Source organism: Cydia strobilella, chromosome 19 (genome assembly GCF_947568885.1).
Source record: "Cydia strobilella chromosome 19, ilCydStro3.1, whole genome shotgun sequence".
NCBI lineage: Eukaryota > Metazoa > Arthropoda > Insecta > Lepidoptera > Tortricidae > Cydia > Cydia strobilella.
The window spans coordinates 12,335,343-12,347,717 of NC_086059.1; the positions used below are offsets into that span (position 1 = coordinate 12,335,343).

General features: G+C 39.1%; 2 protein-coding genes across 2 annotated transcripts in view; one reads left to right on the plus strand and one right to left on the minus strand.

Annotated features, from left to right (window-relative positions):
- The window catches only part of LOC134749941 (retinol dehydrogenase 12-like), a 463,382-nt gene that overhangs the window by 431,522 nt on the left and 19,485 nt on the right, over positions 1-12,375 (minus strand). The gene's annotated exons all lie outside the window — the stretch shown is intronic.
- Positions 1-12,375, plus strand: part of LOC134749966 (ataxin-2-like protein) — a 61,420-nt gene that overhangs the window by 21,491 nt on the left and 27,554 nt on the right. Inside the window, exons 3-7 of the mRNA XM_063685003.1 lie at positions 6,247-6,427; positions 7,584-7,731; positions 8,742-8,837; positions 11,158-11,335; positions 12,012-12,257. Of these exons, the coding sequence (XP_063541073.1) occupies positions 6,247-6,427; positions 7,584-7,731; positions 8,742-8,837; positions 11,158-11,335; positions 12,012-12,257 (849 nt within the window). The remainder of the gene's footprint in view (positions 1-6,246; positions 6,428-7,583; positions 7,732-8,741; positions 8,838-11,157; positions 11,336-12,011; positions 12,258-12,375) is intronic.

Sequence of the window (12,375 nt, forward strand, 5' to 3'; positions counted from 1 at the left end):
ATGTTATGAATTATCTGAGATGATTTTATTCGGGCTTGGGCCATAATCTGTTAAACAAAAATAGCTTTCTTAATAACTGGTAATTCTTGAGATTAGTTGCCAAGCGGACCCCAGGCTCCCATGAGCCGTGGCAAAATGCCGGGACAACGCGAGGAAGATGATGACTATCCCTATAATATACACCAATATAAAAGTGGAAATAACTACTAAGTACTAGCTAAAATGATCCCATTAAAAATAATACGACTTCCGCCAGCGCACATCTATATCATTTTAAATGTAAAAAATTATCTACTACATCCATACTTGTACATATTGAAATGAGTCTTAAGTACAAATGTATAGGGTACATATTAAGATGAAATATAACGGGAAGTGAGTAGAATATCGATAGATAGTGCATACTTGCATAGGGTAAATATTTAAAGCTAGAGGCGCTTACAAATGTTGAACAGATTGACTATCTATGGCACATCTATGGCGACGTTTGCCTCCGGACGAAGTCTGAAATGTAGTGCCCTGTAAGTAATGTGTTAGTAGAAATAAGTTTATTATATAGAAAAAAATATATATTTAAATTTCAGCTTAATTTGTCAACTATAAAAAAGTAAAATGCTGAATCTATTTAACTAGTTTAATAAATAAATAAAATAAACTATAAATGTTAATGTCTTGCTGCGTTCAGTTAAGTGTCATTACGTAAAAAGTAATTGTTTATGACTCTCTTACATTGTATGTTGACTCACAGGATGTAACTCCTCTGGAGTTGCAGGCGTACATAGGTTACGGAGACTGCTTAACATCAGGCGGGCCGTATGCTTGTTTGCCACCGACGTAGTATAAAAAAAATGCCCCAAAGCATGGAATTATAAATCATTAAGTTCTGTGTAAAACTATTAAGTAGATTCTTACGATACGATACGCTTTATATTATTACATTTATTACTATAATAAGTTCTCTGTAAGTCATTTGTCATTTATTAACTAATCTCAATCAATATCTTGTACTAACAACTACAAAAAGAGAATAAATTTGTACATAAATGGTCCGCCTGTGTAAATCTGCGGCAACAGGAAATCTTAAATGTGTACGCAACGAACGATAACTAGTGAAAGTCCCATATGGAGTATTATGGAGCAAGGACGTTGGCGCAGAGAATGTAAATAACTTGAGATAATTTCTTCATATCTATACTCTGCGATAGCAGAGTGATGGCAGGTGGACCAAGATTGGTGGCCGCTTTCGGATGAAAGAAGCGCCTGGCGTCCGTTGGTTCGTTGGGTGGATCACATTCGAAAAATCGCGGGGCACTTTTGGATGAGACTAGCCCAGGGCCGGGATGAGTGGCGTACACGAAGAGAGGCCTATGCTCAGCAGTGGGCGACTGAAGGCTAAAATAATGATGATGATGATACTCTGCGATAGCAGAGTTAGCGTCTGTGAATCTGTTAGCTAGCCGTTACTAATTTTAGTTTTATTACTGTTATTAGTTATTAATAGGTTAAATAACAATGGCAACAGCATAATTAACCTAGAGTGCTTTCGCCATAAGCATTTTACCGCCCGCGGCGAAATAACTGATTACTTGAACACGGTACATTTTTAGGGTTCCGTACCCAAAATGTAAAAACGGGACCCTATTACTAAGACTCCGCTGTCTGTCTGTCCGTCTGTCACCAGGCTGTATCTCATGAACCGTGATAGCTAGACAGTTGAAATTTTCACAGAAGATGTATTTCTGTTGCCGCTATAACAACAAATACTAAAAACAGAATAAAATAAATATTTAAGGGGGGCTCCCATACAACAAACGTGATTTTTTTGCCGTTTTTTGCGTAATGGTACGGAACCCTTCGTGCGCGAGTCCGACTCGGACTTGGCCGGTTTTTAACGTTTTTTTTTTACTACGAAGTGTTTTTTTTAAATAAATGCTGCTTTTTAGGGTTCCGTACCCAAAAGGTAAAAACGGGACCCTATTACTAAGACTCCGCGGTCCGTCTGTCTGTCTGTCTGTCACCAGGCTGTATCTCATGAACCGTGATAGCTAGACAGTTGAAATTTTCACAGATGATGTATTTCTGTTGCCGCTATAACAACAAATACTAAAAACAGAATAATATAAATATTTAAATGGGGCTCCCATACAAGAAACGTGATTTTTTTGCTGTTTTTTTCCGTAATGGTACGGAACCCTTCGTGCGCGAGTCCGACTCGCACTTGGCCGGTTTTTCTAATACTTTTTGATTTATTTTATTCCATAACTGATGCTACGTAAAATTACGTGATTATGTCCATACATTACTTAAGTTTCGATAAGCGGTTTCTATCAACGACCGTCATCTTGACTAGGCCTCCCTCCTGGTATGAAAATGCTCACATATACCATAGAGTAACTTATACTAGAGCGGTACTGTCATAGTAAATTTTGTAACCCCAGTAAATTCACTGCCATCTGTCGACACACTTTAAAACTAAAAATAAATATTTATAAAAATACGATAAAATGTATTTAATATGGATAAATGATTTTTTTATTTGCATTAATTATTTTTATATGATTTTGACCCATGTTCTTTCACTGGTATGCGTTAAAATTATAAATAACAAACGAAACAGTCAACGCCCTCTATACGAGAGTAGGCCAAAACTAGTGGCGCCATCTGATCGAGAATCAAATTTTCGTGATTTTCGAGGCACGTTTTTTCCTTAGACTGTATCCATCTATTACGGAGTTATATCTATCTTTGCATATACCAACAATACCTACACATACATACATTTACCGAGTGACACGGCGGTATTATTCTGTGGTAACAGAAAATCTATTGCAGTTTGCGGTCTATGCGATACGCTGTGGTAGTGAAAGTGCCACATTGTTGTACAAGGTCGCTAGCAATATATACTGGTCTTTCCCGCGGTTACTATCGAATTCCATGAACCTATGATAGATAAATGTGCCATTTTCAACCAAAAGGGTACTTATTGTCGGTTGTCAGTAAGGCGCTATGTCCTTAAAGCTTCAATTTGAAATCAACCTTATCGACAACCGACAATGTGGTACCTTTTAGTTGAAAATGTCACAATTTATGACCGTATTAAGTCGCTCGGCTGTACTTATCTGTGACAGCAGGAAATCTGCAGTGGGCTGCCTGTGCGATACGCTGTGGTAGTGAAAGTGCCACATTGCTGGACAAGGACGTATTATATAACTGGCGGTTCCCGCGGATGCACTTCTAATGCATTCCATGTAGTGCAACGGACTTGAATGTTGCATAAACGTCTGCAGGACCGTCTGGCGATTACAATTTTGTTTAATATTTTTTTTGTAATTAATGTTCAACACCTCTGATTCGGACAATTCGTATTCCTCAAGTTATAAAAACCGAACAAGTGCGAGTCGGACTCGCCCACCGAGGGTTCCGTACTTTTTTAGTATTTGTTGTTATAGCTGCAATAGAAATACATCATCTGCGAAAATTTCAACTGTCTAGCTATCACGGTTTTTGAAATACAGCCCGATAGTATAGGCCATACCTTTGTATGGCTCCATCTTTTCGAGCATACATTTTTCTTGATTTTTCGAGCCACGTTTTTTTATTAGACTTTACTAAATCTTTAAAACTACGCAACGGATTTTGATGCGGTTTTTTTTAGGGTTCCGTACCTCAAAAGGAAAAAACGGAACCCTTATAGGATCACTCGTGCGTCTGTCTGTGTGTCTGTCTGTCCGTCCGTCCATCCCCGTCCGTCCGTCCGGAACTGTGTAATGTACGGAACCCTTGGAACGCGAGTCCGACTCGCACTTGGCCGGTTTTTTTTTTAATAGAGTGATTTAAGAGGAAGGTGTATATGTAGGTATAATACATCAGCATTGCACCCGTGCGGATCCTGAGCGGGTCGCTAGTAAATACAAAAGTAACTGTAGGTTTATCTGTCTTTCCGTCTGTTTCTCTTTCACGTCCCAACTTTTGAACCTACTTTAATGAAATATCATCTATATTTATCAATTTGTCTAGTGCTATGTAATTACCTTTTAAAAATAAACAATTACTTTAAAGAAAAAAAAGTATATACTTGAGGCCTTAGGATGATCTTATTCTACTTTAAGGAAGGAAGAGGATATGTCACATATTGACATATTGTCACGGAGAGTCGCGGGCGCAGCTACTACAAAATCAAAGAAAAATTAACAGTCATGCATGTTAAAAATACACATATATACATTCATTAACTTCACTTCTCGGGGCATAGGTGTAGGGTTAGAGCCGGCGCGTTATTTGACGTTCATAAACTATATGTACAATTTTGCACCAGGGTCTCGAAAGGGGAAGCAAGAACAAATACCGTGTTTAATGATAAACACAAATCCTCAAAAAAAATACAATAAGTAAGGTGAACCTGACTTGGGCTCTATTGCACCTAGGGCCATTAGAGCGGTAGGACTGTGTGGAGGGATTGTAGCCTGGGGAAAATCCAGGACCCTTCCTCATCACACGAGACGGTTTTGCTACGCTGAAAAAATAATAATACAAAAACAGTTTAACACTAAGGTGTAACTACGTTGAACTAACGTTCGCTAGTTTGACGGAGGTAACAGCGCCATATACTGGGACATTGGGTAAACCAGTTCCGATATGCGTTTCTTACACTATCTTTATCTTAATTCATTTCCGTCTAAAGTCACAGTGTTACCTAATAGTGTAACCAGTTAATTGACCTTTACTGAAAGTGTTCAGTCGAATATCTCGTTGAAAGGTCGGGGTTCACGCTGTATACTGATACAGCGTGGTGTCGGTAACTTGACACACTAGACTACTCACTAGAGAATTTCAATAAATTCGAGTTTTTCAAATATAGATTTACTTATATGGCGGCGGAAAGTAGAAATAAATTTCTCACATATTTGTATGCGAACTTGGAAACACAAAAATTGACATTTCCGATATTTCTTGTGAAGTTATCCAGAAATTTCTGACAACTTTTGAAACCTTTTGTAAATTTTCCAGTTTGCACTTATGTAGATCGATTGATATGATTTAGTTTAGTAATTTTACTATCTGTATAGCTAATTGTGTCAGTACCGTTCTGACTAAAACTGAGAATGTTATAAAGAAATATTATTATTGAGACTTTTGTTTTGTTCCTAGTGTTTGCCCCGGATTATTGCCACGGCTCGAGAGAGCCTGGGGTCCGCTTGGCAACTAATTCTAAGAATTGGCGTAGCCACTGGTTTCAAATCACATATTAAATTATATTATTAAATGTAGACCTTCGCTGTGTACGTACTTCTTCAACCTTTTTCGCATATTAATGCAAAACTAACGCCTTCCGGTACTGAGTGAGAAACCTTTGATACGATACGCTTAAGTCTTTCGCTGCCGCGCCGGGCACATGTGACCGATTTTAGTATGCAAGTTATGAGCTCGGCGTTCAATGTGTTAAATAGCATATACACACTGCTCTGCTGCCCAGCGATCTATTCTCACTAATCAATCAGCAACACTCGAAACACCCCCGCGTCTCTCTCGCTCTTCTCGTTCTAAAATTATTTTAATTTGAACTCTGAAATCTGCCACTGGATATCCTATATAAAAACAAAGACTAAGAAAAGTATTAAGTACCAAAGAGGCTGTAAACATTTCGGCATCCCACAATAACGATAGGAAACAATAACAGAAGTAAAACAATGCGCGTGCGTCTCACCGCGCTTGTTTACTTTGCGCGCTAACAACAAATCATGGGCGTGATTAATCAAATATTGCTCTAAACTCGTTCAAAGTAACACTTTATTTCTAATTTACAACCATACATCGGGGTTTTTGGTGCGGGAATGATTTCCTGTATTTATAATTTTGTTGATTGCAAAATAATTGCCAAACTATGATTTAAAAATTGGTAGTAAGCTCCAAATGTGCTTAGAAATGTTAAAATAGTATCCGTTTTTACAGTTTTTACCAATTTTTTGACAAGTTTAAAACATTCCCGCACCAAGAACCCCGATTTAAATTGTACATGATGCGTTACACTTCTTAAACGGCTACCGGAGTTCCAAAGCATATTGGAAATTTACCAGTTCCGATTTGCTACCCATACTATATATATGATACAATATGGATGAGATCTTGGTGGCTCAGTTGGTAGAGCGCTGGAGTATCGATCCAGAGGACCTGAGTTCAAGTCTTACCCAAGGCAGTAATTTTTCCACTTTGAGCCTAACCTATATATACATATATATTTTATTGCAGGTTGTATTAGAAGTGGCTCACCGCGTCGACCAAGAGGGCGTGGTAGCGGTCGACTCAGTAGTCGAGAAGCTGATCTTCAAGCCCCAGGATGTGGTGTCCATCCGGGCCAAGGACTCGGACCTTGAGTACGCCACGACAGACGTGTTCCAGACTGATGGCGCCATCTCTAGCAAGTTTAATGGTGAGTCTTGAGCTGATCAACCCTCAGGATGTGTCCATCCGTACCAAAGCCTCAAGAAGTATGTGACCACAGTGTTTGAGGCTGATGGGGCTATTTCTAGTAAGTTTAATGGTGAGTCTTTAGCTGATCAACCGCCAGGATGTGTCCATCCGTACCAAAGCCTCAAGAAGTATGTGATCACAGCGTTTGAGGCTGATGGGGCTATTTCTAGTAAGTTATATGGTAAGTCTTTAGCTGATCAACCCCCAGGATGTGTCCATCCGTACCAAAGCCTCAAGAAGTATGTGATCACAGTGTTTGAGGCTGATGGGGCTATTTCTAGTAAGTTTAATGGTGACTCTTTAGCTGATCAACCCCCAGGATGTGTCCATCCGTACCAAAGCCTCAAGAAGTATGTGATCACAGTGTTTGAGGCTGATAGGGCTGTAAGTTTAATGGTGAGTCTTTAGCTGATCAACCCCCAGGATGTGTCCATCCGTACCAAAGCCTCAAGAAGTATGTGATCACAGTGTTTGAGGCTGATGGGGCTATTTCTAGCAAGTTTAATGGTGAGTCTATACTTACTTCCTAGGGCAAATTGAGTGGACCAGTAGCGTTCACGGTAAACTAATACAAACGCTCTCTAAGTTTATATTGTTGTGTTATTTCCAATTTGTACTTGCAAACATAATAATATCATCATAATCAATTAAATAGTGACACCCAAATATATCGCAACACATCCCTATTCCTACAGTATCAAAAGTGTTTAATGTTGTTGTCAATAGAACTAACAAATAATCTAAACAAATATGACAAATTTTGTTAGCGTTTGACACATAACCTAACATTTTTACAAAGTTTATTTTCTCTGAAATATTATTAATTAACATTTAATTTAACGAAATATGTATATAAATAAAATATTTAGTATATAGACTGTTGATAAGGTCATGGTTGTCCTTTTAAAGAGCGAGATTACGAAGTAATGAAGGTAAAATGTTGTGTTTACATCATTTGCAAGTTCTATTGACGACGACTTTAGCTGGCTGTACTTATATTTATTTGATACTGTCTAGAAACATCTAATGTTTTGTTCTAAATAGAACCATTCAAATTCCAACTTAACAACCATCCCCTCTGACAGCTTTAACCCGATACTCAGTAATTCTCTCAGGCAACGGGCGCTCTGAGGAGCGGCAGTTGGAGCCCTGGGACTGCGACGGCGACTCCGGGGACTCGCCCTCCGTCAACGGCTCGGCGAGGCTGGGCGAGCTGGAGCTGGACCACCGGGCCAACGGCTGGGACGCCAACGACATGTTTAGGTGAGTGCCCGTAATAGATAACCCACAAAAATCACGGAGTGAATTTGCCCGCTTTTATTTACTTGTAATCAAATCTTGCAAGTTAAGTTTGGCCCACTTCCCGGTTGCCTCATTGGTGGCTGAAAATTTGCATACATATGTAAGTCCGATATCAGTGCAATATTATGGTACCATCGAGCTGATCTGATGATGGAGACAGGAGGTGGCCATAGAAACACTGTGATAAAACAACGCAACCTAATTGTGTTTGGGGTTGTTAGAATTTCCTCGATGAGTATTAGTTGCCTGTGGAAAGAAAAGAACAGTCAGCGATAAAAGCTTGTATCATAAATGAAATTTTTGACAGAAAACGTTTTATTTACATTAGCTTCAGGCTTATTTGTGACGTTTTCAATCAAAAGGTACCACATTGTCGTTTGTCGATGAGGTTGATTTATAATTGAAGCTATATGGAAATAGCGCCTTACTGACAAGCGACAATAAGTACCCTTTTGGTTGAAAATGGCACATTTGCTCAGAGGACAACGAGCTACACCCATGCTTTTGTTCCTGCAATCCTAGCTGGAGACCGACATTTATTACTTTTATCATATTTATTTACTAAACAAAGAGTACAAATGCTGACAGTGTTCCACTATACTAAATAATTAGTTTGATTGTGAAGTTAAGTTTCAGACTCACCTAAATAGTTACCGTCAACCGGAGTGAATAGGGATGGCGGGGTTGAATGGGGATAAAACCAGTAACGAGATTTACTTGTTTTTGTTTTTACTACGGACACAAATTGTATGATACAATTTGGAAATTATTAGGTAAATCTCATTCCAAGTTTTATCCCTATTCACCCCCGCCATCCCCATTCACCCCGGTTAAAAGTACATAAGTTACACACAAATCTCGGTAGAGTATCTTTCCTGCTGGGCTAGCAGTTGTAGCCGGTGTTGAGTCCCTGTATTCTCGCCTTTTATTTTGTTAATGATGATTAATTTTCCTTTATGTTTTTTGTTCAGAAAAAACGAGGAGGTTTACGGGGTACACAGTACCTACGACCACTCGCTGGCCGGCTACACGCTGCCGCTACAGAGAAAAGACACACAAGACTACAGGTAAGTCTCTAAACCACGTTGTCCAACGAGGTGTACGGGGTACACAGTACCTACGACCACTCGCTGGCCGGCTACACGCTGCCGCTACCAGGGCTCGGAACCGGTATTTTTTATTTTGAATTTTTTTATGCTCATTACGTAGGATTGAATCATGTATTTAGGAAACAATTTTGCATTATTAAAACGTCCCATTAAAAATGAAATTATAAACAAAAGAACGAAAAAGAACGTAATAATACCGGTATTTTTGTATGGAGAAAATACCGGTTTCCGACCCCTGGCCGCTACAGAGAAAAGACACACAAGACTACAGGTAAGTCTTTAAACCACGTTGTCCAATTAGGTGTGTAAGTTGTTGTTTAAACCGTCGTGGCCTTCGTGCTAATATTGATACCCCAAACGAAAAATTCCAAAATGAAATCTTAAGCATTGCGAGGGTTTCAACACAAAAATTTTCAGCACACCAACACAAGGAAAATACTAACTGTAAAATATCAAACTAAATCGAACCCAATTAATTCAAAATTAATGTTATTAAATATTTATCATTCAAATTATTCAAAATCATCATTTTAAAAGTCTTCTACCATCATACATAAGGAAACAACTCAAAATTTGCATTTGATTACCTTGCCACACATGTGGATAAAATGCAATTTTCTCATCAGTTTTTGAAGCTGGTTAAAATATAAATATCATAGAGTTGGACCAAGCTAGCTCTGCATGGCATTTGCAATAAAATAACAAAGTGTGGCCATGTCATCATTAATGTCAAATTTCGATTAAAATATGACCTTCACAATGGCACCGCTACACTTTGTTGTGTCCAAGCATAGAGTAACTTATCCTAGAGCGGTACTGTCATAGTAAATTTTGTAACCCCAGTAAATTCACTGCCATCTGCCGACACACTTTAAAACTAAAAATGAAGATTTATAAAAATACGATAAAATGTATTTAAATATGGATAAATGATTTTTTTTATTTGCATTAATTATTTTTATGATTTTGACCCATGTTCTTTCACTGATATGCGTTAAAATTGTTAAATAACAAACGAAACGGTCAACGCCATCTATACGACAGTTGGCTAAAGCTAGTAGCGCCCTCTGAACGAGAATCAAATTTTCTTGATTTTCGAGGCACGTTTTTTCCTTAGACTGTATCCATCTATTACGGAGTTATATCTATCTTTGGTCCAAGTCTGAGCTAATTTAGACGGATTAATGTACGCACGCTCCTTAGATCCGTCCCGCCCTCAATGCGCGACGCATGAGTCATAAGTGTGCTATAACAAAGTACCTCCAACCTGAGACACATGTGTGGTTGTCTATACATTCACGCTGGTGTTGGGATGGGGAACATTTAAAAATAAACAACAAACGAAATTAATAATCATTTAAGATTCAAACCTAAAGATCAGATGACCAGAGATTACAACTTGCAATTGTACACATAAAATTCTTCATTTTTAGGGTTCCGAATCCCAAAGGGTAAAAACGGGACCCTATTACTAAGACTCCGCTGTCTGTTTGTCTGTCTGTCACCAGGCTGTATCTCACGAACCGTGATAGCTAGACAGTTGAAATTTTCACAGATGATGTTTTTCCGTTGCCGCTATAATACTAAAAACAGAATAAAATAAATATTAAAGTGGGGCTCCTATACAACAAACGTGTTTTTATTGTCGTTTTTTGCGTAATGGTACGGAACCCTTCGTGCGCGAGTCCGACTCGCACTTGGCCGGTTTGCTTTTTAGTTTAAATCATTTTTGACATGACATGACATAGCAAAAAGTTGGGCGACGTCAACTGACGGGCAACCAATTTTATTTCTGGGCCATTTTGTACTTTCTCACAATCAATAGTGGCAATCAATACGAAACCCGCTAGGAATCTCATATCATGCTCACCGTGACAAGGTAACAAGAAGTCAAATTGGTTAACTAAGTGTAAATGATTATAACTTTTAAATGGAAACTTTTTCTTTATTTTTCAATCAGTAGACCATAATGACGTTATAGTTTGAATTTCGCGCCTTTTTCCACTGACAAGATTTGCTTGACCAGCTATATAATCATTAGGTACAAGCATAAATTATTTAGGTTAGGTATTGATGTAAAATATGTTAGAGCCAGTTACAATTTTTGCATACAATATCTTAAATTTTACGTTTACTTTTCTAAACCATAATTGTACATTTATAGTATTTAAGTAACTATTTAAGCGTATTACGATTTTTACTTTTGGATATTTTTCAATGAAATAAATTTTATCTTATCTTTTATTTTATTATTGACTTAACAAATTTCATCTTACAGAGACGCAGAAGCCAAAGCGGAAGAGATAGCCGCTGAAATAGAAAGCGCAGCTACATACAAAGCTCGCATAGAATTAGAAAACGGTGACGAAGAGGAGAGATACGCGGCCGTGGTACGGCCAGCGGCCGCGGACGGCGGCAAATACGTTATACCTAATAAGAGGAAGGGAGTTCAGCAGGTATGTATACAAAAATATAAGAAAATACATTATTTAGCTTCACAATTTGGGATCATCCACTAATTACATCACACGTTTAGGGGGAGGGAGGGGGTCAAAAAAATGTGACATGTTGTGACAAGGTGTAGGGGGGGGGAGTCTCAAACTTTGTGACGTCACTAACTTATTTAAATTGTTTCATTCGCTGTACATCATAATCATTTATATGCACATAAAAAGGGTTTTACATAGATATAACAAAAGTTACATGGTCTATAGCCTTTTAAATAACAAGTTTTTGGAACTATAATCGTTTTTAATTGTTTAATTTTCTTTTCTAATCAGTTTTGGGTTATAAAATTACTAATATTTCTTTTATCAGAAATATTTTGATAACATATTAATAATACTTAACTCGATTTGCCGATTTCATTGGTCATCTTCTTGCTGCGCGGGTTTTGGGAACTACCCGCACTTGATCTTGATTACTTGTACGCTAGGGTTGACACTTTGCCTACACACAACACTATATCAACATATTCTATTCTATTCTCCCAACATCCGAATCGACGAGTGAAAATCGTGTTAGTTTAAATCAGTATAGCATGTACACACTCGTTCTCCGCCTGTCTCGGGGTCTCTCAACGAGTGTACAGCCTCGCATTACAATGAATAACTCTCAGCTTCGTCGTTTCAGACGGGCAAGCTAACAGGCAAGCCGTCCGCGGCGACCAACAACGGGGGCGGGGCGGCGGTGAAGCCGGGCGCGGGCGGGGCCGGGGTCGGGGGCGGGGGCGGGGGGTACCACGCGGCGGCGTCGCCTGCGCCCGCGCCCGCGCCCGCGCCCGCGCCCGCGCCCGCGCCTGCGCACAAGGACAAGGACACCGCCCGCCCGCCGCGACACCACCTCACACCCGAGGAGCGGCGACCCGCAGACGACCCGGTAATATAACCCTACAAATTCATACTAATATTATAAATGCGAAAGTGTGTCTGTCAGAATGCACATGTCCATTAGTTTTCTTTACATACAGTCAACTGGGGTGAATAGGGACAGAACT